The sequence below is a fragment of the Bombus flavifrons genome, chromosome 5 (genome assembly GCF_040668555.2).
Source record: "Bombus flavifrons isolate JBK064 chromosome 5, iyBomFlav1_principal, whole genome shotgun sequence".
NCBI lineage: Eukaryota > Metazoa > Arthropoda > Insecta > Hymenoptera > Apidae > Bombus > Bombus flavifrons.
This window is the reverse complement of record NC_138446.1, coordinates 16,565,832-16,592,790: the sequence shown is the minus strand read 5'-3', so window position 1 is coordinate 16,592,790 and position 26,959 is coordinate 16,565,832. Positions and strand designations below refer to the sequence as shown.

Sequence of the window (26,959 nt, the reverse complement as noted above, 5' to 3'; positions counted from 1 at the left end):
CGATAGCCGGTTGATCGATGTGACGCGGTTGATGGGATAAAAGAGACGTTGAAGTTCGGTGAACGTGAGACGAGGAACAGAGAGAGGTAGTAAACCGGTTCGGTGACTGTCCGTTAATCGCAGTGCGATCCTAGTGATTCTAGCCGGTCGAACGATCCAGTGTCTTATCGATGGTTGGAAGGAATCGCGTCGGCAACACGAGCCAACTCTATTAAGCGTTCTCCTTAGCAGAACAGGTATAACGAGCGCGATTAACGCGGCGGCGATCGGTTGACGCGACGGAGAGTTCTTGACGGTGCACCTTGTGTACGTGTACGGATCGTTTGGGACACGCACTATCACGGAAAATAGCGACAGACAGAGAGAACGAGAGAAAGGGAGAGGGAGAGAGAGAGAGAGAGAGAGAGAGATAAAGTCGGATCTTTTATATAAAAAATAATTAATAATTAAACGGCCGAAGAAAAGAAGAAAAAGGAGAGCGGAAATGGCCGGCGAACTGGCTGTTACGCGCGGCAATTATGTTAAGTGGCCAATTAGCAATTAACCAAGGAGACCAGCGGAGCGGCCCCTTAATTGCGGAGAACAAGAGGACGACGAAGAAGGTGGAGACGGAGGTGGAGCGACCGAGTGAACGGGAGGAAGCGCAAGGTGCATCGTAACCATCTCACGCGCCATTTACTCTGTATTCTCGCTCTGAAATCGACCACGAGATTCGTCGACTCTTCCACACCGACGAAAGTTCGACTGCCAAAGTGACGCCAAGTATCGCGTTCGAGAAGAATTCGCGAAGAAACGGAAGGAAAGATCGTGCAACGTCACCGTAATTTCGAACGATAGCGATCCGATCAATGGGAGGAATGTTGGCAAAGAACGCAGAGAGACACTGGAAGAAGAGAGAACGGCGTACCGAGGGATAAATAGGATACAGTGAAGTGTAGGTGCCCGCGGGGATTCGGTGAAACGAAGTTCCTAACCCGAGGCGACGCCGTCACCGTCGGCAAGATTCTGTCTCCCAGGTACCGGGCGAGTCCTGGGGTGGCGACAGAGGCACCTGCAGGTGCCCGTAGCCCGAAGGAACCACCTACGTGTACCGTGATGACGGTCCATCATCATCAGAATCACCACGTGGCGGCTCGCAGCGGCGTCGCCGTGGCCAATAACGGTCTGAATCTGAGCAGGATGTCCGGCCTCGAGGCGCACAGGCTGGAGAACATCGTCGAGAGGAACGGAGTGAGCGTGGAACGTCTGTCGAATGGGCTCGACGCCAGGAACAACAATCACAGCAACAACAACGGTCTGGTGGAACGCGGCGACGCATCGACCACGATGCCGCAGAGATCGCGATTTATGATCACCGATATCCTCGGTGGCGCGTCCAGCAAGATGCACCAGGCGGGTCTGCAGACTCAAGAACCGCCCGGCAGTCCGCCCTCTACACCGAGGGACCTCAGTGTCAGGCATCAGTCGAGAACGTCCTTGAACAATAGCAACCTCGACGAGGATAGCGACGCGAGTCATCACGACGGTGCTTCCGTTACCTCTAATGGTAAGCGGTCAATTATGTCCTTATCTCGGTTTCGTCGACGCGCGTAAATATTTCCGCGAACCAACCTCGATTAAATCGTTACGCGGGATAGCTTCGGAATCGTGTCCAGCGAAATTCGAGAGATTCGCCGCCTACGGTATAAGCGACACGAGCCTCTAATCGTTGTTCGTCCGCGTTGGCTAATTGGCCGACCGACGGTAGAAGGAGACGAGAAACGGAAAAGAGAGAGGGAGGGACGGGGAGGGAGGGGCGGTGGGGAGAAAATAAAAGAGGGAGACACAGAGAAGCGAAGGAGGCGCGAAATTAATTTCGCCACTCGGTTTGTTCACCTGACCGCTCGCGTGGACTTTCACGAAGGTGTCAAGGACATTTATGGGGCGGACTGTCCCGACCGGATGTTCCACTCGGCGAGAGATCGTGTCGGCCGTCGGTGGTTGTGCGAGCGCACGAAACGCAACTCGGACCGTGCTTCGAGAATCGAAAGATATTTCCCGGGAGATAGTAGAACGTCCTCCTGCTACGGTCGCCCCATTCTCCGTCTTCGATCCGCCTCTGTCCCGACGATCGTTTAGGGATTTTAATGGTCTGGAATCGGACTCGGACGCTCCAACGCTTTAATTACGTTACCCTCGTTTGTTTCCTTTAACTCTTGTATTCGTGAGCCGCCGCCTTCCGCCGTTTAGCACCCTCGGGGCCTTCCAGTGCCGAGCGAATTTACCGTTCTCGCTCGCACTCTGCCGATCCGTTCAGAGAGGCAAGTAGGTAAACGTCTTCTCCGCGAGAGACGACCGCGGGAGAGGGGACGCGCAAGAAAATCTTTTTACCGGAAAGGGAAACGCCGTGTACGCGTGTACGTGCCGTGTTAAAGGAACCATTTTCCACGAGATAAATCTCCACGGTTAAATTACAATCAATTCTTAAGAGAAAAAAAAAAGAGAGGGAACGGCCAGTCGGTGTCTAACGCTTCCTTCATTCATCATTTCTGACCTGTTACGGACCTATCGCGAGTTTACCTCGGTCCTATCCTTTAATTGACCGATGCTTCACGGCTATTGACCCTTAAGGATGCCGAGGCATCGGCCACTGCGTAATACGTACCTACTGCCGTGATCGATTTGCCTTTCGAAATTTCATAGAACGCCGCGGTTTTTAACGATCCAATGATTTTTCGTTTTCGGCCCTCGTCCACTAATTAGAGGCCATCGCGGTTTTTTCGAGTTAATGGAATCCCGAATAATCGTTAGCCGGTCGAAGCTCACCATTTCGACACTTCCGTCCATTATTCTACGCTCGTTCTCCTTTATAGATACTATGACGTATCTGTTCTTTTTTTATTTCCACCGATTCGCCGACCCGTAACTCGAAATTACAGCCGTAATCGCGAGATCGTGTTCTCCTTTGTTTATACAAACATCGAACGCCACTTCCTCCCAGGGAGAATGTTTGGAACCGCGTTAGCGATTAAACGTCGGGTACACGGTGATATTTCTCTAGTTACGATTATTAGAGAAAAAGAGAAGAAAAACGCTAATTACAGGCATTTGTCAGTTTCCAGCTAGCTTCGGAGCCGCATTGACAGAGGCATTGGGAGAGCACGGCTAATACCAATCATCTCGAGACGATTTCCGTCAATTTACAACCAGCTTTTTACCATTCTCTCCGCGTTGTACATTCCCGTTTTACGTTTGCCGTCGATCGACGCTCCACGGTACTTTCCTTCGAGGCTAAGTTCATACGCTTACATCGTAATCGGCTTATTTTGCACAAAAAGTACATTAAGAACAATTACGCGCATGACTACGGCTACGTGATTAGAGACACGGTTCCGAGCACTAATACTGCTTCTGACTGTGAGAACCGAATAGACGGTTTCTCGCAAAAACGGAAACAGCCTTTTATCCTCCTCTAAACAATTACTCTCGCTAGGTAAAATCACGGATCCCTCGTTTCTTCCCTCGACATCGATCTCTCGTCGTCTAACCGTGTTATATACTACGAGAAATTGCAAGAAATCGGGACACCTACGAACTTATCCGCCGTTTCGCGATTCGTTCGTCAGCGATCCTCAACGTGACCGAATCGTCGATCTCGGAAATCTCGAGAGTAACGCGAGAGTAACCGCTCGTCGATAGTCGTCGTCGTTGCCGGATTGCCGAAGCGTGCGATTCGCGATAAAAGAACGGCAGAGCAACCTCCGCTGTTTCGTCTACTCTGACGTACCGAGCGATCGTAGATCGCGATTCGCAAAGTTGAAATATTCCTGGGAAAGCGTGCGTCGCGATAGCTGGCCGATATATCGTGGTCGACGTTTTTTCTTTCCACCGAATAACGTATGCTCGAGGGCCGTTATCAGTCGCGGTTAACCTCACACGCGGCTAATCGTCGCCCCGGCGTCGACTAAAGAATTAATGAAGGCCAATTAGAAGGAGTAACGCCGTTGTAATTGCCGGTGAACATGCTTTCCGGATGATCGAACCGGTGATTATACACGATCCATCCTCTTGATCTATCAGCGCTTTCGACGCCAACATCCTTTCTTCCCATATCTTTTCTCGCCTGATCAACTTTTTCCACCCCGATCGTTTAACAGGCGCGCCGATCTTCCTACAAAACGTCGATTCGTAATTATTTCGCTTAACCCGTATATCCCTTGATAGGATGTTTGTCTTCTTCGTATCGTTTCTTTTACTTTTTCGTTCGTTGCCTGTGTAGCTGCACATCAGCTGGAGGACAATTCCAGTCACGTTGTCGTTTTGCCTCGGATTATCAACATCGTTAAGATATACATCGTGCAATAATACACCAACTCCGGTTAAAACAATGTCAATTGTTCACACAATGTGTAACAATTAAAACAGTATCAATGAACAGTATAAACAGTATAAATGAACGAACACGATCGCAAGGTGACCAATTTTTCAGCCTCAGTCTCGAGCGATTTTAGTAGCCACCAACGCACAGTCTTTAACGAATCAGTTAGCACCGATCGTCTTAGCGAACGTTCTTTTATTTCTAATTATTCTGTATTTATAATTATTGAAAAATATATTTGACGGTTTTGACATGGAGTAATCTCGTCGCTAAACTACCACACGACCAACCATCCTCGACACCTGGTTCAACGAGGAAGAACGAGTATCGAGATACGTTCGCGACGATATCAAAGTAGAATTCCTCTTTAATACTGAAAAAAAACCGTCGTTGTCGACGCGATGTGTTATCTCGTACAGCTGTTTTGTGTGCATATCTAATCTCGCGGGAGTAATTGTCGGTACATGCGCCGTTGTCCATCTTGCTCGTTCATTCCAATAAAGAATTAATGAAAGCCAATTAAGAAGAGTAACGCCGATGTAATTGCCGTCGGACACGCTCGCACCGCGTCGGGCTCCACAATTTTCCACGATCAATCGTAGATTTTTATACGCTTCTGCGCCTCTATTATTCTTTCCGATAGAACCTATACGATAAGACGCTGCGAAATGAAAAATCAAACTCGTATTCTCCACAGCTTCTATGTTGGCGTTTCCACTTTCCTCCCTGCCACCTATTACGCGTAATTTCACTATGAAAATAGAGACAGATTCGATGGTAAATCGTACCTCGTAACTCGACTTCTGTCACGTTTCTGCAATTTCATAATTTTATAAAAGCAACTGAAAAAATGGAACCTATAATTACGGTATAGTTCCACTCGATAGACATCGTAACGATCGTTGTTCCACTTTAGATATTTAAATATTGTTGCACGTTGTGCGCGTTCCGTATATCTTTACATTTTTAATTTCCCATAAATGCATAAGCATCCGCGATCTGCTCGCAAGATATCGAGTACAGCAGTGAGTTCGATGGAATCTTCGGATGGCGGGCAAACGCGTGAAATGCTTCGCGAAATAGAGAGTTTCTCGAGCGCGTGTACAAATCGTTTGTAATCGGCTTACAAAGCCAACATTCGTTTCTGGGACTCATTGTTGTTGGTTTCTGGCGTCGGGCCGGAAGGATCCGGGGGCCAGCCAGTTTCACGCCCTTAAAAGGGAACCGACTTTTCGCGCGCGACTAATCCGAGAACCGGAAATGATTGGCAACCGTTTAGATCTCGGCGCGGATTAGGAATTCTATGAGAGGCGTCGTAGCCGCCGAGACGAAAGGCGACTTCGACTTCTTCGTTCCTCTTTGCTATTTCTTTCTCTTTTTTTTCTTTTTCTTTTTTTTTTTGCGCCCCATACGAGAACAGCCTGACAAACGAGAACCGGCTGTCACCTTTCTGACGAGACTATCTGCCCAGGATTAATCCGTGCTCCGAATAATCGAGGCCTGGTACGCGCTTCTTTATAGAAACGTCAAAGGATATCGCCATGAACATCGTAGGAACGGGCTTGAGATTTCTGAAAGAATCAAAAGGGAAAAGGGTAACCGAAAGAGCCCTTCAAAGTCGATTCTCAACGATTCGAATCGAGAAGAATTAATTGCGAGAAAATGGAACGCATAGATTTGGAGATTAGGAAAAGTTTCAGTCTGCGAGTAGAATTTCCTGTAAGTGCTCAGACACGCTTTTTGTTCCACGCAACGATTTCTTACCAGTGAGATTTCCTGCATCGAAGTATGTCGTGTTTGTGCATTGATGGGAAATTAAGAAATGAGTAAAATGGTATTTTAACGGATGGAAAGAACGTCCGACTCGATGCCGCTACTTAATTGGTTGGTTCTAGCCAAAGAAACATAAATTCGCGTAAATATCAGTGGGAAATTTCATCTTGGAAACTAGATCGTTGGAAACTAGTCGGTCGATGCGTAAGAAACATCGTCGTGGATTCTATGCTTTTGCAACTGTGGTAGCACACGCGGACGACGAATTGTCAGATTTCCTAAACATTCCTCAGCACTGAAACGCCAGTGAGCTACATTGCTGTCGTTGGGATTCGTGCGGTTGGTTTTCAACGTTCTCTTAATGAGATTCGCGATCGCAAATCCTCTTAACTAGCTTGTTCCAACGTTGACAGCGCTGACCTCGCTTTGCGCTACCTTTAAACAGCCAACTTCTACATTGTTTGCTGCACTGGAAATTATACGACTGGAGATAAAGCGATCGTCCAGACGATGCAACCTGCTAAGTAAATCATCCATAAAAAAGTATAAATCGAACGAATGGAGATCGGTGGAAAGAAACGTTGAGAACACGAGGGTGCAAAGGCACCGCCGTCATGGTGCTTGAACTTCGAAGGACGCGAGCGGGAACGTTGATCGCGAGAGGGGTAAGGTTAAACTGTCGTCGCATCGTAGAAGCATAACGACATCGAGGAACGTCATTGTACGCGAACATCTCGCCAACTTAATCGGGTCAGGGTGTATTGTTTCAAACGGCTGACTTTGCAAGCGCTCGAATAATTAATCATGCTCGCTTAATCTAGGATCGGCCACTTTGTAAACACTGGACGCTTTCCACGTGTTGCGAATTAACGGTACCGATAGTCCAGCCTGATTACATATCTCGCGATATTTCTGTGTATCGTGAAAACTCTATAACGCTATGATCATTTTTCAACCGAAGAGTTTATTTACTATCGGGAGAATCGCTAAACGGTGTGCCTTCCTTTCCTCGACACCTTACAGAAATTTCTAACTACCTCTTCCGGTAATTTTCGGTTCCTCCATTCTCTGACGGGCTTATTATTAACTCGATAACGAGGAACAGCCATTCTCGAACCAAGTGGAGCTCGGCGCCGCAAGAAAAAAAAAAAAAGAGAAAAGAAGGGAAAGAAAAGAAAAAAGAACGCCCCATTCGTCGACGTCACCGAGGTTAATTGGCACCGGTATCTCGGTTTGCCGAAATTTCCTTCCACGTATTACGCCCAATGCAGTCGCAATTAACACGCGAGTATAGTCACGAACGTAACACACCCACACAACCACTGTCGCCAATGTGTACCACTGACTACGTACAGGAAGGTAGGAAGGTGGACACGTGTACACGAACCCCCTAGAGCAACGTTGACGACTGCTAGGAGGCCACTTGGCGAGTCGCTAACACGACTTTTGCGTGACCAGGAGGCCGGCCTTGATATCACAAGGACCGAGTTTCGGCGTGGCAGGAACGAGCAACGAGTGTCTACGTGCTGCCATTTCAGCGACCAACTTTCCATTATTCCACCTGTACTTTGCCTTACGAATTTTTACACGCTAACACCTTCTAGGGACCGTCGCAACCGCGTCCTCGATGCTCCCCTTTTGTTTGTTCGACGTCGACGCTTCCACTCTTCTAGCTCGAGTCCCTGTTACGACTAAACGAACGATCCAAATTTTAGGAAGATCAAGCTTCCGCCGATTTTCGGTAAACGCGCGCAGAACGTTCGATTCGTCGATACGAGTAAATCCGATTCGAAGCTGAAACGAGTGGCAACTATGCGCTTTCCCGTCGGCCACTCGCAATTAAGGCAAGCTGCTCGTTACTCTGTACTTTGTTCCGCTCGCAGCTCCGCGGACCCGGTGTCCCCGTTTCACCCTCCGTCTTGTTCCTGCCTTTTCTTCATCGTCCACGGCCTCGTGTATCGGAAACGATGTTTCTCCGGTGATGGAATTAATTTCCCGCTGAGCTCTTCCGGGGACTGCGTTCGAAAACCTGGTCGATCGAATCGTCGACGTTACATCGACGTTCGAAACGATAATATCGCCGGTCCGTAACGAATAAGAGAAAATACGTGCGGTCGACGAAACTGCGTAAAACTTCTCCGGTGTCCTAGCTAATTACCTCGGAACGATCGCATGGTGCAGTAGTCGTATTCCTATTCACCGGTCACGCGGAATGCACCGATGAAATTCGAGAAACGCGTTCGTTATGGAGCCCGCGAAACCTTAGGCTCGCATAATTCGATCTGACAGTAACTCCCGATTGCATTTTTCCCTATAATGTTTCCACGCTGCGACAGATCGTTCTGCGAGCCGACACTCGACACCTCGCCGTCCTTATTCCGCCGCTGAGATCCCTTTAAAAACGAGCGCGAGGCTTCGCCTGGACGAAATTGTTCGTCAAACGATAAAAGAAGACGAGAAGCGTTGCTAGATTTATTTTCCACCGTGTCGATCGCTGACCATGGCGATTAAGAATTCGACTATGCACGTTAGGATACTAATTCGACACCAGCATCGGCGTAATTTGTTTTTCAAATTCTCGCCCTGACAATTTATCCCCGCCGGGGTGACTGCAAATAGAGTGGGCAGGCAATAAAACGTTAGCCCTATAACATTATCTCCGGTGTTCTCTACCCCCAAAGGTGGTGACACGGTAACACAATACACAAGAGGGGTCAAATTCTACCCCCGTCGGGCACCACCACCCTTGTACACGATACGAGAGAGGGTGCGTACAGGGCGAACTAAGAAAGGGGGTGTGTGACTCGAACGAGGAAAGCTAAATTCCTACGCTAAATTCCCTGAATCTCTCAGCTCCATTTTTATCAAATTTCCTTCCCACGACCTGTTAATTGCCAATGACAAATTGCAAACTACACATTAGCTGAATATCCTTTGGCTAACTAAACGGTTTCTGCATGTACGAACGATTATACGTGTACGAAGAATAAACGACGAGATCGTAACGTGAAAATTCAACGTGCTGGCAGAACTCGGTATAGCTTCGAGTTAACCTGGACAGCTCGTAAAAGCAGCGATAATAAAAGTTTCGCAAACCGTTGCTCCGCGTTGCTTTATGACTGGCGGAGATAGCTGGAAAGAAAGACGAGGAACGAAGCGGAGAAAAGAGGGCGGACGTATGGGGGGCGGCACGGAAGGGTGGAAAGTCCTCCATTGTGCGCCGGTAGCTACGATTTCATTTGCTTATTGCTTTATTTCGTCGCGGGCTGAGCCGCGCGGCTAACTAGTCCGCAGGTGTGCGTTTTTACCCGCAAAGCTGGCGCAATGCCGTTAACATTCGCGGAATGTAGACGTAAACCGCACGTAACAGTGCGCGATAAAAAGCGCCACGCGGCAGAGGCTGCGATCGTCGCGTTCGATGAGAAACGCTTGACTCGTCTCTTTCACCCTTTTATTTTAGTAATATCGAGGCACAACGTAGTTCGTAGATTTTAATTGCTACGCGATGATACGCCTAGTGTTTGTCTTAATTCGTACTTTGCAGTATCGTTGTCCCGATAGTTGATAGTTACATGGCTATTTGTTCGCTTTTGTCTTCGGTCTGTCTTTGAAATAAATTCTTTTTTTTTTGTCATATCAAAGCGGAATACAATTTTACAATTGTTAGTTTACTATACAACGGTCTATTTAATAGATCGTTATGGAATTCCAGTACCAAAGTCGTTGGACGATCGACACGCTCCTCCTAAACTTTTTGCACGAATTCGAGCATATAATCTATACCAATGTAGACTAATCTATCCGACAAATAATCGGCAATTGCAAGACCAAGGCCGGAAACGTGGAATTGCTAAATCTAACCTACAAGGTCTCACGGTAGATGGATTTAATCGATCGCGGTGGATCGGTGAAAAATACGCGTGGTTGGCCTCTCAGGACGACGTAATCGGTCGCCCGAGTATGTCCGTTCCGCCGTAATCGTCCGAACATCCTGCAGGTGTCGCGTTTCGTTGTAAACCGGGCAAACAGTACTTCGCATGGACTTAAACGAAGACGATACCTGGTCAGCGACGTGGACGCGACCGTGCTGGCACTAATTACGGCAGCGAATAATTGCTCGATAAACATCCTGTTAATCTCACTTTTATGTTCCATACATTGTACGGTGTCGGCGTGCTGGTGTAGCACGCGAGGGCCTCGATTTCCCTCTCTGTTTTTCGCACACGAAACACGACAATTTTCATTGGCGCATACACGCCGTGTATCCGGTACACCGGCATGTTTTTTTATGTCCGTTGCGACAATTATCTGTACAAACTTAATTAAAGTAACGCGACTCTACGACGGTCGTGTAATCTTCCTCTTGTCTCTACGGAAAAGAGGGACGGACCGCCGAGTAACATTTTCGAGAGTTTCGACGCTGCGATTCGTTAATTTCGAAGCGAATTTACGCAGTGAGAAATCGACTCAAACAGTGAGAACAATAAAGTTTTTCGTGGCAAACATGTCGCTAAATAATCTCGAGAGTCTCGACGCTTAGATTTCAAACTCGTACGACGAAAACAATAAAGTTTATGGAAAACGTGTGCTAGGTGGACAGCGCGAGATGTATGTTGTTTGTTGGAAAGTCGCGAAGAAGACGGTGGCCGGTTCTCGAGGAAAAAGTGAATGAAACTCGGAGCATCTTGTAACAGAAAGAGGTGGTGGAAAGGAGTCAAAAGAATACTGTCACCGGGGAAAGGAAGAAAAATGAGTACTTTGGAACGGTTCCGGAGTCGCTGTACACTCGTGCTTCCATGGTAGAAAAGAGTCTCTTCATTTTTCATCGAATTAAACCGATGGTTGATCAGAGGAGGAGAAAGAGGAAGATAAAAGGACAAGCAGTAAAGATATCTTTCAACGTCCGGCTTGACGTTGATCGTTTTCATTTGGAGAAGTCGTCGTCGTCGTCTCGATCGCGATCGTACATCGCAGAAAACGTTTTTGCGAATCCCCTTCGAGAGCATCGGCTCCTATTACCGGTCGAGGCAAAGTGAAACATACTTACAAAGCGGAGAACAGGCTCGTAAAGACGAGCCAACACACGGACAAAGCTCGCAAGTACGTGCTGTGGGAGTAAGCGGTGGAAGAAACGTAGTAGCAGAAGCGCTTTTACGCGGAAAGCAGAAGAAGAGAAAGGAGCGGAATACGATGGCGACGAAGGAGACGAAAAGGAACGACCGTGTGTTTCGCGATAGTTCTCGAGTTACTTCGAACTGTGTACACGAGAGGATAGCAGAGGGGCTGAAAAAGTTCCAGCCCAACATCTCGGAAGTGTGTAAAAAAGAGAACTGCGTTGGTTGAGACCCGGGCTCTAAGTGTATCACATAGTAAATTTAGTTTTCCAACCTCCGTTTTATCGTCTTCCCTCTTTTTCCCTTTCTCTCGAACCTCGCGAGTCGACCTCGAGCTGCAGTCTACGATGAAATTCCTCCACGAGCTTTTCCTCGGGGATCGTCGGCCATGTTTCCCAACATGGCGGACCAGTCCTGGATCCGTTCGAGCGAATCTGGCCGATCAAACGGAGGCTAAGAGCCACGCTTTCGTTCGAGTTAACTCAATCCACTGGCTCTCTACCATCCCACTTTTCCCTCCCTCTCTTTCTCTCTGTCCCTTTCGCGCCTGTACTTCTCTCTTCCTAGTCCTCCCCACCCCACGAGTCTCTCTTTCTTCTTTTCGTTTCTCCACATCCTTTCCCCTACTGCAGCCCTTCGGTGCTGTTTCTTCCGCACCACCCACGACCGTTCCAATCGATGAGCTCGCGACAACAGTCCTTTAGATACTTTTAGAAGCCCGCAGAACATCTCCCGTGGGGTTGCAGCCGGCTGATCGGTCCCCTGACGGGATTCCCCCGAACTTCGCCAACCGATCCTTCGGTTCTGCATCGGAACGTACGCTCTTCCGACCGTAATCCCGTCTATCGAGCTGCATTTTCGTATCGACCTGTCAAAGCATCCACGAACGACGGACAACGATCGCCTTTCGTCGCTCGAAACGTCTCCCGGAAGACGTAGGCGATCTCCGAACGAGCGAAACAATTTTTCCGCAGTTCGTCCAACTCCGTTCGTCGTAGATTCGCGTTTATCTCGATCGAGTTAATATCGCTTGATACGCGTTTTCCTGCGATCGAGACAGGCAAGTTGCGTCTCTCGGACGATGAGAAAAATAAAGGAGCGGCGTTAACGAGATTCGAGGGAGAGACGAATCGAGAGGAGGGGGTGTTGCGTGGTTCGCGTCAGATTTGATCCGGGAAACGAGCGTGTGTGCGTGGAGAAGCGCAACTTGCCGACGAGTATCGAGTGTAATCGGTTTCCTCGGGGAATCCCACCCTCTCCGTGGGTGCCAGCGAACCGGGGGGATAATTTGCGGCGTCTCGACGCGGCTGCGTGGTCCAATCCGCGATACCAGCCAATCGGCTCACGGCTGCGCGGACTCGAACGGAGAACAAAAGGATCTCTGCCGATAGAGAGAGAGGCGGCCGTGATCGCCATGCAGGGACCAGCAAAAACGCCAGCTACGTATATACGGAGCGCACCACGGCATCGATTACTTCCCCTACGGGTTGCGATAAAGCCTCTTCTGAACTCCGACCTCGCAAACTTCCACCGCCCGGCTCATGGAATCTCCACGTTTACTCTCTTCCCAGATACGAGCTCATCTCTGATTACGTGTAATTAGGATTTTATAATGGACGGTAGGCGTTCCTACTAGTTCCTATAGCATTTGGAAGTAACTCAGGATAATGAAACATTTCGTAGACTCTGTATCGTGAAAGTTAATGCGTTGTGAAAGTTAGATCGTAAGAAACTGAATTTTTAATCGTCCAAACGGAATATCTTCAATTTAGAAAATAACAAAAGAATCTTGCTGTTCGATTAATATACAGGGTTAATATACAGTTCGATTAATGTCAGAACAAACATAAAAATTGATATCCGAAAATGTCGATCGAGCGTGTAACACGTACTTACACGAAATATTGGAATATCGATTTTGTTCGCTGCTTTTTTCCATTATAACCGTAAGCGAATTTTTGAATCGAAATACAATTTTAACCGTTGATATGGAAAGCATGTATTTCTATGTATTAATATAAAAAAAAATGAGTAATAAAGAACATTAAACATATAGAAACAGCGAAGTTGTCATTTGATTCCTCCACCCTTATCCTAACTGACGGAACGCCGACTCGCTCAGAGTGCAAGAAAACGAGAATACGGAAGATAATGTCGTTCGAGTAGCAAGAAAGGATATAGACCTTTCACTCGATAAATAGAAAGCATCTAGTTTTTAACGTGGCTAATCAATTGAGCAAAGAACCGCTTGATTCGCAGCGAGACTTAATCGAACATTGTCGGGGTTTCAGGTGGCAAGGAGGACGATCCAAAGAGTTCCTCGTCCAGCACGCTCAGCTCGGCGCAGAGCAAGAAACAGCGAAAGGCGCGCACGGCTTTCACGGATCATCAGCTTCAAACTCTGGAGAAGAGTTTCGAGCGACAAAAGTATCTGAGCGTGCAAGACAGGATGGAACTGGCGGCGAAGTTGCAGTTGACCGACACCCAAGTGAAGACGTGGTACCAGAACAGAAGGTAGGATTACCACTCGCAAAAATGTATCGTTCGTTTGACAGATTACAGCTGTCTAGGATGACAATGGCGGTGGATAAACAACTTCGGAAGCGATAAACAACCCCCTGTGACGTGATAACGCTGTACGAGGATATAATGGAAAATAGCGTTCCTCTTCCTCGAGAACCGTGCGATACGAAACGAGCCTCCGCCGAGTCTAAATTGGTTAATAATAAACTGCCTCGCGTAATGATACACTGCACGAAACAATTAGAGAATCATTGGTGTGAAAGGTTTATAATCGCATCGAGCGAAGAAATCTTGATCGATCGACGCGTTATGCCTAGCTATGATATCGTAACTACTGGATTGTGAATATTTATGCAAATTCATAAGGCAGCAGAAGCTAGATAGTGATTTATTTCTTTCACTGGATGATACAACGAATATTCTGCTTCGAATGTTTCAAGGTTTCGTATCATTCGCGCGGCAATACGCGTTTCTAAGTTCCCTGTAAATACAAATTCACGATAACATGCATCGTTGACTTTAAGAAGATCGTCGAAGAAACGTACAGCGACACGAAGGATAGGTAGAAAAATGATGACACGACGCGAAGAACGATACGCTAACCGTTTCGAGTAGCGTACTTGAATAACCTCGGACGAGAGCGAGCTTCGTCGAGTTCTAAAGAGAAGGCAAGCAGATAGAGGAGGATGTTGTGGTTCCGACGTTTTAATAAACTACCAGGATCCTATTGCCATGTAACAAAGAAACGCGCGAATCACGACCGTGCTCGATACGTGATGAACGAAGAAACCGGACAGACAATGGAGAATTTACTTTATAAAACGTTTAAAGGAGCAAAGTAAGAAGCGGGCGAAGAAGGCGATCGATCGAGGGGTGGTTCGACACTTTCGTTACTCTGTGCATGTCAATCGGAGGATGCTGCTCATCGAGGCATCTCGGAATGAGTAGCACAGCGGCGAGGCCTTTCGCGACAACCCGTATCGAATCCGTAAATGGAAATCGCGGCGGCCAACAAAGGCGCTGTTTACGTGGTTAAACGCAAGGATCACCGGCCGTACGGACGTTTCTGCTCCAATATTTCGAAAGTCACGTAGCTCTTCTGGCGAGCTTCGCGAACGTCGATAATCGTAGCAGCGTGAACGATCCTTTAAAAAACAGCGACTCTTGGGAACCGTGGCTTTTTACCGCGAAAGAGTGATACATTTCGGGCACTTGACAAAAATGAAATTCACCACCTAAGTCGTCGCTACTCGGATCTCACGAATCGACCAAAACACCGTTTCGGTAATTCAACTTTTTGAAACTACAGACTTTAAGCTTCAAATGAAAATTTGGACATTTTAGACGCTCGAGGATTTAGAAATTTTCGAATCTTAAAAAGACAAAATATTAGTTGAAAGACTGGAACGTTTGGAAATTTAAGAGTTCAAACGTGCAGAGATTTAAAAGAATTTCGTTACTCGAGAATCTGATATTAAACGGAGGAAGAAGAATCGGAAGAACGAGGGTATAGGCCGATACGTGTAATCGAAGGCTCGATTTTCGAATCCTCGGCGGCATCCTTTGTATTCGAACAGCGCGTTTCTACCGAGTCATTCAGTGGCGCCTGCAATTTCGTCCTGTCGATACTTCGCGGTCCTATCTTTCCTCGATCACCACGCTCGTTAGTCACGAGAATCCGGTATTTAAGATCGAGCGAGGAAAATTAAATTCGTAGGCTTCGTATTGTCTTTCGCAACAATCTGTCCACGCTGTTGCGATCGCTTTTCAACCGGCTGCAAACGGGCTTCGAAAATAATTTCCATCCGACAAACTGTTCGGTTGAAACTTCTTTGGACCGGTAAATAATCCTTCCAGAGTCTAACGGCGTTCTCAACGGTGGAAGAAGAATTTCTAATCAAAGCGAATTCAATTAAACTCGACGCTGCTTGCATTTTAAAACGAAGCCATTGAAACGAACGTGCTTCGAGGATCCGCTCTTTTCGTCCTCCGGTTGTTCCAGCGCGTTCAAAGACCTCCAAATTTATAGAAAATGTGAATTTCAAAGCGCCCGTGGTTTAATGCACAAAGGAATATTCAAAGAGGCGAGAGAACGCGAAAGCTCGAGCCCAGGGTGTCACGCGACGAAGAAATCAGTTGCCCGAGCGTTTAAGGGTCGAAACTTGCCTGAATCATCGCCTCGTCGGAATACACGTTTCGTTTATCACGAACAAAATTTCTTTCCAATGACTTTCTGTCCTGGAAATGGCTTCACGCCAATTTCCACCCCGTCGTTAGTTGCCGGTGGCTCGGTGCCCTCCGAGGGTGATTAGCTTCGAAACACCCACAACTCGTGACTACGCGACTTCTGTGGCCGTTTAGTTTGGACAAGCGGCCCATCGAGCTCAAAGAAAGCGAATCGTTAATGAGAATCTCCGAGGCTCGTGATGGTTCGCGTATAGCGGCGAACAAAAAGCGAAGAACGCGGGACAAGGGGGGCAAATCTTAGACTCTAAACCGTGCCATTAGACTGTCAATTACGAGGCGACCGAACGCCGTAATCACAGACGTGCACGCTGTTAGCTATCGCATCGACCAGTATTTCGGTGTCCATTCAGTCTCTCGGATCTAATTGCGGCCAGCCTGAAATCGTTTCCCATCTTGCGAGCAAACTGGCCGCGTATTACGCGTCTATCCCGCAACCTGACAATTTGTTAAGAATCGTTGCCACTTGGCGAGAGAAGCCGTGAGAAGACACAACGATCTCTACGACGTTCAAGACTCTTAAGTGTAACTTTCGTTTAATTATATACATATGCATACACGTACGACACAGAAATAATATTCACGAATGATCGAAAAGGATTAATCAACGGAGGAGAAGAAGGACGATGACGATACGCGTGCCATGATTATCGCCGGTATGGATGAAAGAACGAAAGGCTGGTAAGAGGGCGCAAAAAGCCGGGAAAATTAGTGACGCTTCTGTCAGCCGGCTTCTTAAGTGCCCGCTTAAACTTTTGTTGCTCGGTGTACGCGGCCGCAGTGACTCGGCGCCTTTTCGCGGAGGCGCCGACCACACCTCGGGCGCCACCTAGACGCATTTCGGATCCCTTTTTCTCGGCTAAACTATCACCTTCGAAAGGTGGCAAACGATTTTTCAACGCGATTACTACCTTCAGCCGTCTCTCCGTGTACTCGTAGTACCTGCGTTTTCAGTTAATTTCCACTGGAAAACGAGCGGTGATCGACGATTAATTAACCGTTTGGAACCTGACGCGAGCCTCAGCGACTGTGCAGCAATTGGCAGATCGTTCGTAACGAGATCGAGAAGGAGCAAGAAGAGGAAAAAGAAACGAGGCAAAACGGAACAGGTCGTTGCCGGTAATGAACGTTCCACTCGACCGGTATTTACCCCGTTCTTGAATCTACGACGGTAGCAGGATCGCCGTCTAAAACCGTCGTCGAGTCGCGGTGATTTTCTCGCGGTGGACGTATTTTCCGCGAAATCGATCGTGGCCCGGCAGCTTCGGTTAAATTGCCTCGTCGAGTCCCGATAAGCGATACGCTCGCCACTTTTTCTTCGCTGCATGCCGGCCATACGCAACGGCGAAGTTGGTTATTTAGAAGTCATTAGGACTCGTTACGTTACTCACCGCGCACAGTCCCTACTTATCGGCTAATTACGTACACAGCCGTACACGGGTCGGTGCATCGGTGGATCCATAAGTGGCGCGCACACACGCCGTACGGCCGATCGTTGGCGCGCTTTCGGTCTTTAGCGTCCCCTCGGCACACTTACCTCCGCGTTCAGAAACTGCATTCTAATGAAACGCCACGAGACCCGCTCGCTCGCTCGTTTATGTAATTCGCGACGCGCATCGAGATTTATGTATTCGGACACGTAGATTTATGTATCCGCGGCGGATTTATGCGCTCGTGGCTGGATTTATCGCTACAAAGCCACTACGGAAGCCCTGCTACTTTAATTAGTTCGAATCGCGGCCTTAACCCTCCTCGATGACGTTTTCCCCTTCTTAGCGGAAAATTCTATTCGCATCGACGCAACGTTGCGTCTATCCGGATTAGTTGTAATCTAATCGTTTCCAAATCGATGGACATGGTACGCTTTGACGTTCCTGTTACGTGGAATTGAGAACACGAGAGGTAGCAGAGGAAATATTCCATGAACGTGTAGGTTCGATCGTCGTGGAGAAGTTGCACGATGACGCGCAGGTAAAAGAGGGTGGCGCACGGCTAACGATTTCGAAAAACTGTAAGCCGAGCTGGAAAGCAGCACCGAGCCACCGCGTAATACTCTAGAATTACGAGTCACGTCCTGAGGGTAGTATTCCCTCGCACGCACACGAATCTGCCGCGCTGCCGAATCCGCCAAAGCTGAGACTTTGCCTTTACGGTACGCGCAGGACGTTATCTCAGACGATAAAGTTACACCGATACGACTACGAAGTTTCGACCATATCTGCGATAAAAACCGGATATCTTCGAATCTATCGCTTTTTCAAAAAAAAAAAAATAGAAAAGTTCAAATTCTCAAAACAGTTGCTCGCTAAAGTATTCGTGCATTGACAGAAATCTGTCGCGAACGCGTTACGCGTGTTACAGGAATTACGATGTCAACGGAGATGCAAGGGAATCTGCAAACGTAAGTTTTCGAGTTATTATCGATGTAATTACGGCGGTCGTGGCTCATTACGATGGTAATGAAATTTATAAACGGTTTATCGTCGTTGCTTTTCTCAGCCGCTGTATCGTACCGTTTGAAAAGCATGCTTAGGAGAGAGAAGAACGACGAAGAAGAATCTTAAGTGGAAAAGAATTCCGTTGCGTTAAGAGAGACGAAACTATCGCGCGTTAAATGAAAATACGAGCAAGTGAAAACGTCACGAGCGAGCAGGATGATTCCGAGAGGGAGGCAAGAGTCCTTCACACGGTTTTGCGCTCGTTATATGCCATCAACGCTAAACACCATCAACCATGAACACGCTATAATATTTTACTACATGGCTATCTAGAAGTAATACCTCATACACACATTGGATAAGAAGCAAGAGTGATACGCGTATAACGGGCCGCGCAATAGAGATGCCGGTACGATAATAAGATACCGATAAGTCAGGAGGAAATTAAAAATTGCCCTCCAACACGCTACGCGTTTGCGTCTATGCGAGAATTCGATTCTACGCTTTAAGACTAATTACGTGTTTATTCTCTTACCTTTTTGATCGGACAAGGAGGCCATTATCGACCATCTTCCATCTTCCAGCGAAACATCGAACGTTTGACGCTAAATTTAGATGTAAAACTAAAACAGTGAGTCACGTACTTGAGAACATTACGCTAACGAAGTATAGTATATAATGGTCGTTAAAACGAAACGAAACAGAACTGTATAGAATTTTACGACGTACAAAACTAATAACGCGACGATGTTAGCGCCCCGCTGGTTAAGTTACGACTAAACGACTCGACCAAGGACTCGAAACGAATCGAAATTTGTTTTTCCTTTGTCCTCCGGTTACTGAACGAAACGATAACGACTATCGTTCGAACGTCTATGTATCACGCGTATATGAATATTCCGTTCCGTCTATATATACCGTCTAAATACTACGTCTCATCGTTTAATATTTTTGCCTTGTAGCCGGCGTCTCGTCCCGATCGTACCGTTACACCGTCCGTGTTTCGAATTAACGAACCAATTATTCAGCGTGCCGCAAACAAGGGTACACGGAAAAGGACACGACCAACGAAGAGAAAGTTCTCGTAAATATAGCAATTACCTAAAGCGTCGGATCGAGGCGCTGCTAAACACGAACAGGCTCACCCGAGGCGATCTGTTAATTAGAGACGCGCGCAAAACATTTCCATTGAAACGGTAAATTAGGTGCAAATTTAACCGCGGGACCGGCTGAAAGAAACACGAGGAGAAATGCAACGAAGAAACATTCAGTTTTTTCTCTCGTTTCTTTTTCTCTCTTCTCTCCTCTTTTCTCGAAGCCACGGCGCCGTAACAGCATGGCGACATCGCTAACGCGTCGTGATACATCGCAATCGTGAGAATCCGGCTTCGTTGTTTCTTGAGGCTTCTCGACACCAGCCGGAAGAACACACGAGCTTCCCACGCCTCTGGCAAACCGCTTTATAACGGATCGTCTTGATTTCTCGGCTAGTCAAATGCACTGGTTTCGAGGCGATCTTTTGCCGAGGCAACCAGCCATCCACGGTCGGCGTGATTGAAGAAAAATTCGTGTCACGAAACCACCGAGCACCGACACGATTTCAAGTACGGAATGGGCGGTGGCCGAGGAATTTCGCGAAATAGCTAGAAAAACGAGGCTAACCGGCCGGTACCCGATAACCGAGGGGAGTGTGCGGTGTAACGATATATTTGCATGCGCGTTTGTCCGCCTATATGGTGCCTGTAACGTTCCAGCTAAGTTTTCCATCTAAAAATACTAAATAGCACGGCAATCTTGCCTGAGAAAGCGTGTCTCGTACAATTCTATCGTTATTTTCTCGGCTCGTTACAAGCTACCCTTTAGGCGGTCATTTTCTCTCTCTCTCTCTCTCTCTCTCTTTCTTTCTTTTTTTTAAACTTCGTACGCTTCTAAAGGGTGAACACGACTCGATAATACCGGCGATCGAGCGTTGCAGAACGTAAACGCGTTCCGTAATGGCAAATGCTAATTCGAGTTCTTCTCCTTTTATCCCTTTGTATCGCGAATGAAAATTGATACGTATATTACACCCGTCTATCTGGTGGAACATGTGTTCCATAGTCAGTCGAGCAAATAATAATTTGAAAATATGTCGCCCTATTCTTTGCCTCCGTTCTCTGTCTGTCGCCATTATTATCGCAAACCGAGCCGACAGCTTGGTTGCATTAGTGTCGCGAGGACTCGTAACCACAAAACCACCGACCAGTCCCAAACACCATTATAAATGCATTAACTCTCTCCCTTGGCTTTATCCTCCCCCCTCCTCCCCTCGCCCACACGCCTTTTAAACGTGCGTCGTTCGCGTAATTCTTTGTCGTCGTATCGTTACAAGTCGCGCGTTATCGAAGAAAAAATAGGAAGAAATTTCCCGATTGAATTTCTAGAAGAGCGTGGAAAGATGCGACGATCGGAGAAACGTTAGCCAGAGTCACCGAAGAAACCCTGTTGGGTCGGGGTTTCCTTCGTCTCCGAAAAGTCGACGATCGTTAAGCCCGATGGAAGCGATCGTTACACTTTTCTTAACACTTCCCTCGGACCTCTCTCTCCCCAGTTTACCCTTCGTTTTATTCGAGGCAAGACGAAGGCAGCTCGCGGCAACCTTTCGAGAACGATAAATCAATGACTCTTGCTCTTTCCGCAGCTACTTCCGACCCTTGCCCTGTCTCGCTCGCTCTCGCGGTTATTCAACCGCCGCTACAAAGAGCAGGCACAGCAATTAAGGGTGTTTTAGAGTGGCTGCACTCGAAAATGACCGGCCACCCCTAGCGGCGGTATTAAAAAACATTACTCATCATATAATCGCACGAGTGGTTTTCATTGCAACTTGTCGTCTCCGTTCTTCACCCCGTAACTCACCCTCTTCTCTCGGTTACACGGCGGCCTCCTCTCTTTCTCTCTTCCCCTCTGCCGTTTCGTTCTCTCGTGCCTGTGCATCGGCCGGTCTCCTTTTCGCCAGCATGCCAGCGGAAAAATGAGAAATGATCGTGGCTCGATTCGGGCAGGGCCCTGTTTAAAATTCATGAACGATTTTACTGCTACCTCCCCTATCGTCGAGCGTCACAAAAGGCCGAAAGCTAGGGGGCATATCGAGAGAGAGAGTGGCCCACATTTTCGAGCGATGCACACAACGCGTGCAGAGTAAGAGAGACAAGTCGTGGACGGGAGGGGCGGCGAAGAGGGAGGCTTGCACCCCACGAAATATATTAATTGTCGAATTTTCCGTGCGAGCTGCATATCCGTTAGAGCCGCTTTGTCCCTTGCCAGCCACGGATCTCCTGATTATTAATTACCCTGACAACGAACTTCGTCCCCCTGCTCGCCCCCTCTCGTCTGGCCTCCCGTGAAATTCGCGGCCTCGTTTCGAAGGCACAACGTTTTTCCTCTGCTATTTTTTTTCATTTTTTTAATTTTTATCCCGTGCCGCCGGTTTTTATGGAAAAACGTAACGAATGTCCCCGTCGACCGTTGGGGGGCTCGTTAATTATCGTCCCGAATTCCGCAGCTAGCGGATCGTCGGCTTTTAATTGAGAGGGTAGCGGACCGCCGAGCTGATTTATCGTCGTAGATAATCGTGACGTTTGACGGCGCTCGTCGAGCCGGTCGAGATTGCCCGAAATTCTATTCCCGATTTCGCGATTCGAAGCTGCCAAGTTTTCTAATTATCTCGCGGTAATTACCTCGAACGGGTCGATCGATCCTCGATTATTGGAGCATGAATCCATATTTAAACGGGAATCGATTACGCGTATAACTGCCGTTAATTATTATAACCAGCATGCACGGCAAAATTATTTTTGCATCGATGAAAAATTGTTTTATCAACCGTTCGCGTGCACCAAATTATACGCGTAGATACTCGTCTGTACTTTGCTCGTGCTCCGTTAATTTTTCCAACGTTATCGACTAACAACGTTGATCTTCGTTTTTGCCTACGACGCGCTGCTACGTCCAGGGGACATTTTACCATCGTGTACGCCACCGCGCGTGTATAGTCCACCAGACAATGAGACGTAACATTATGTTTACAGTAATAACAAACGAGTAATACGCTGCAACTCGAGCGAGAGAGCTAAATCACCACGTGTCGGTTCAGACGCGAGACTATAATTTTCCACTCCGCTCTTTGATAATTACGCGCGATGCAACGAGTTGCGTAATTGGTTCAATCGGTGCACTGCTATCATCGTCGCAAGCCTCACGGACGCGTTTCGCCCTTTTCGTTTATCCCGCATTTCCATAATAACGCTGGTGAAAAGCGTATAGCACGAAATCGCGCCCCTCCTTTTCTTTCCGTTTTTTTTTCTTTTTTTTTTTCTTCCAAGTTCATAGTCGGAAACATTTCCCTATCTTCAACCGGGATCGAACGAATGCTACCCTTTTATTTTACAAATGATCGCAATTTTCCTCGAGTCATCGTGCTGGTCCCGCGACTCACGGCTGCGTACACACGTATCGCGGGATCGTTCATTGTTTTTTTCACCCCACGCGATAGTTCACTCTCTAACCTCTCCGTGCACTTTGCCTTTATCGGGCCGTGCGCGTTGTCCATCGGCTGGTAACCCGTGGAAAAGACACACCGACACATCTCCAAGCACGTCCAAAGGCGCTTTAACGTTCGCAACCACGGCGTAGGAAGTTGCGCGCGTGGCATGATACGCGATGATTAGGCGGTGAAACTCCACGGGCTATTTGTTAGTATAATAAGCTCGCCAACAGTGTGGCCAACGTAACCACTCGACGGCACGCCATCCCGTTTTAGCGTAATTGTCCCAGATCGAGATTTACATACGCGGACAGAGATTGGGAGGCGATCGAATCAACCGGGGAACAGTTAGGGGTGAATTCGAAGAAATCGCAAAAAACCACGAAGAATTTTTCCCCTGTAAATGCCTTTGAATATCGTCGAGGCGTTGCTTCTCAAGCGATAGCTACGAACGATCAACGACAAATTTCCTGACCATTCGCGAATAAATTGCAAGAGGCGCGTCGATGAGGTATAAACGTCGTACAGAGCGGCGAGGAATCGTACGATCGAAATTAAGCTCCTCCCTGTATTCTCTTTGCAGAACGAAATGGAAGAGGCAGACGATCGTGGGCTTCGAAATAATGGCGGAGAACAATTTCGCGGTGGCGGCTTTCCAGCAGCTGTACGGAAGCGGAGCGGCAGCGGTTCCTGCGCATCCTGCGGCAGGACGATACTGGCCGTATCCTAGTGCACACGCGTTACCAACCAACGGTCTCTTCTATCAGCAAGCGTCAGCGGCGGTCACCCTGCAGAAACCCCTTCCCTACAGACTGTATCCTCCGACGATGATCCTGGCAGGGCCTAGCAATCCCCTTGGATCTCTGACAGCCAGCTCCAGCCTGTCGAATCTTAGCAACTATTACAGAGACAGTCCAGAGATGCCGGATGGAAGAGACAGAGAGAACATGGAGAGATCGTCCAGGCAGAGGGACAGAAGCAAAAGTCCCGTGCTCAGCGACAGATCGCCATTGATGAAAGAGGAAAGACTGTACGCGCCAACGATGGTGCAAGCCGGTTCGAGTAACAACCTTGGAACTCTCACGGCGAGTTCCAGCCTCTCGAACCTCAGCAACTATTACAGAGACAGTCCGGAAGCGGTGGACGGACGAGAAAGAGAGAACATGAACAGAGCATCGAGACAGAGGGACAGGAGCAAGAGTCCCGCGTTGAGGGAAAGATCTCCTATATGCAAAGACGATAGACTCTATCCACCTACGATGCTTCAGGCAGGGCCTAGCAATACCATTGGTTCATTGACGGCGAATTCGGGTCTGTCGAGTTTGGGCAGCTACTACAGAGATAGTCCCGACATGATCGAGGGAAGGGAGAGAGAACACTTGAGAGCGACCAGACAGAGGGATAGGAGCAGCAGTCGTTCGCCGAAAAGAGAAGACAGTCCTCAGAGTATAAGAGCGGACAGCGACGACGAGAGTATACACGATATCTAGGGTATAGATGCCGAAGGAAGGTTCGACGACCTACGAGAACCATTAGGAAGCAGCTACGTCGAGATCGAGGAGGATCGATCAGGCTCTTTCCAAGAGGAGGACGATTAATCCTCTGGAAAGGTTGGCGCGTTCGACGCAGAGATTCGACTTCCACGAACTCGCGATATTTAACGCGGATACGAGCTTTATCGGCAACACGCTCCAGTCTTTCGCGTCAGACCAACTGAACGCGAAGTCGAACGTCTATCGAGAAGCAACGCGGAGAGAAGCGATCGAGTTAATAGACCAGCACGCGTTGGTTTATAGCGGTTGCTCGAATCCTTACTACGTTACGTAAGCAAGAACGCGCGTATAAAAAATTTTCTCGCCGGTTCGGTGTCCGATGGAACTGGCAATGGATTTCGTGAGGTGGAACACAGGAAGTGACATGGCACGGGACGTCCGGGATTTCCTAGATAATGAGAATGCGCAGAGGAAGCGTTATGTGGTTAACCAAAGTTTCGCGATTGGAACATTTAGCGAACCAACGGTACGCTGAAACACAGTATTCATACTCGATGTAATAATCGTTATACCGGTAGATCGGAAGAGAGCGAATCGACTAATCGACGACGTCTCGACAGATTTATCGTAACGCTCACACGGTTCGTCGATCGTGTGTGCCTGTCTGTATATCCATGAGTGTATGTGTGTGTGTGTGTGTGTGTGTGTGTGTGTGCATGTACGAATGCGCGTGTGGACGTAAACGCCAAAAGGAAACGGTTGTTAATTGGTAGAAACGTCGTTGAACGACGCGAAGCGGCTACTTTTCGCGGTGTAAATAAAAACTGTTCACCTGTCTGGGAAAGGGGAAGGATAAAGAATAGGTTAGAGAGCCGGCTAGACCTACCATCGAGAACGACTGGAGTCGCGCCAGGAAACGAGCCAATCGCGCACGAACGCGAATCTACAATTAATATGACATTAGGGGGACCTGCCTGCGGGGGAAGAAATCCGAAATGACACGAAATTACACGCGGTCGCTGAACAAAAAAAAAAAAAAAAAAAGAAAAAAAAGAAAAGAAAAAAGAACGGTCGGAAAAGAAGAAGACGCCGGAGAATTTCGGTATATACATAGCGTCGAGGGACCGCTAGGCTGTTCGAACAATCAAATAGCGTTTCTCGCCACGCGACATTTTTGCTCACCGTTGGTTCGTTTGCGGAGCGCCAACAGAAAATTGGCCGATTGATATCGGCGCGGCTCCTGCATTCTACCACGCGACGAGCTCGCGGCGTAGGGAATAAATTCCCGTTGTAAATACGATTAGAACTCGATCCGCGCGATTCGCCGCGACGCATCGTCGATATAATTTCACGGACAACTATTGTAAATAGGTACGTTCGAGGACGAAGTCGTATGTAAGTCGAACAGTAGGCCGGTTGGATGCGTCGAAATCGCAGATACTTGTAAGGCGTAAGTCGAAGCCAACCGTGATAACAAGGTATTCCGAAGTATTTTTCAGATTCCAGTATATGTAGAAGAACGCGCGGAACGTGTTTGAACCGTCGGAAGGTGTCGTATCGTTTAGAATCGTTTGATGGTCGCGTGGAGTGTTCAGAGTTACGCGATACGTGGAAAGATGTTTGGGACGGGTGGTTGAATAGGGGGAAAAGATCAAGTTCGACGGTGCAGACACGGTTGTTGCGTGTTCAGCGATGAAATACCAGTATTACGAATGCATAAAATTAGGCTGTACGATGGCGAGAACAGGTGTTGTACGAAGTAAAGGAACACTTTAAAGGAATGACGACGTTTGTTGTAAATCCGACGAGACGCGATCGGAGAGTCTCACGGTATCGTGTGACTTAACGTTAAGTAATGCAGCAAGAAGTACATAGTATAAATCATGCTTTGTAAAATAATGTCTGTATAGCGAGAATTATTATATGGAAAATATATTATACTAAATTTAACGCTCAGCCTCTCTTACTTCTCTCTCATCTTTTCTATTAAACGGAATATCCTATCCTTTCGCTGGTAATAAGTTCGTTAGTATTCATAAGGTTATAGATGTTATCGAGGCGAGCAATGTAGCAAGAAACATTTTGATTGCCTGTCCGCGCGACCAACCGCTCGTAACTCGGAGATTTAGCGAATTTCATTATTTCCAGCATTATCTTGCACGGTGGCTGGTATAGAATTTAATTGAATTCTCGAATTAGCACTTTCTTCTTAGTTCGCGAAACTTAACGACGAGCCGGAAGCGATCGTAGATTACAATTAAAATTAACTGGATCGTTAGACGAAAACGAAAGGAAGAAGGTGTGTCTGTTCCATCCTTTCTTTCTTTCCGCGAGTAAATCGCCATAATCAAACTATCGTTTGCAAGTTGCGATCCTTCGGGGTTCGCCTATCGATCGCTACTTCCCACGGGTAACGCGCGCAGAGCAGATTCGCCTTTAAACGAAAGACTTAAGCCCTTCGAGCAGTTTTTCACGCGACGATGAATATTTCAAGA

The 26,959-nt window shown here is 47.7% G+C and overlaps 2 protein-coding genes across 3 annotated transcripts in view; one reads left to right on the top strand and one right to left on the bottom strand.

Moving 5' to 3' along the window:
- The window catches only part of LOC138180222 (phosrestin-2), a 178,954-nt gene that overhangs the window by 123,610 nt on the left and 28,385 nt on the right, over positions 1-26,959 (bottom strand). The gene's annotated exons all lie outside the window — the stretch shown is intronic.
- LOC138180224 (homeobox protein B-H2) lies at positions 723-26,414 on the top strand. Its single transcript, XM_069113869.1, has 3 exons — positions 723-1,546; positions 13,536-13,758; positions 23,555-26,414. The coding sequence occupies exons 1-3, from the start codon at positions 1,096-1,098 to the stop codon at positions 24,459-24,461; spliced, it is 1,581 nt and encodes a 526-aa protein (XP_068969970.1). The 5' UTR covers positions 723-1,095; the 3' UTR covers positions 24,462-26,414.

Coding starts and splice junctions, on each gene's coding strand:
- LOC138180224 (XM_069113869.1), top strand. CDS start 1,096: ATGACGGTCCATCATCATCAGAATCACCACGTGGCGGCTCGCAGCGGC. Junction 1,547..13,535: donor TGCTTCCGTTACCTCTAATG/GTAAGCGGTCAA, acceptor TCGGGGTTTCAG/GTGGCAAGGAGGACGATCCA. Junction 13,759..23,554: donor ACGTGGTACCAGAACAGAAG/GTAGGATTACCA, acceptor TTCTCTTTGCAG/AACGAAATGGAAGAGGCAGA.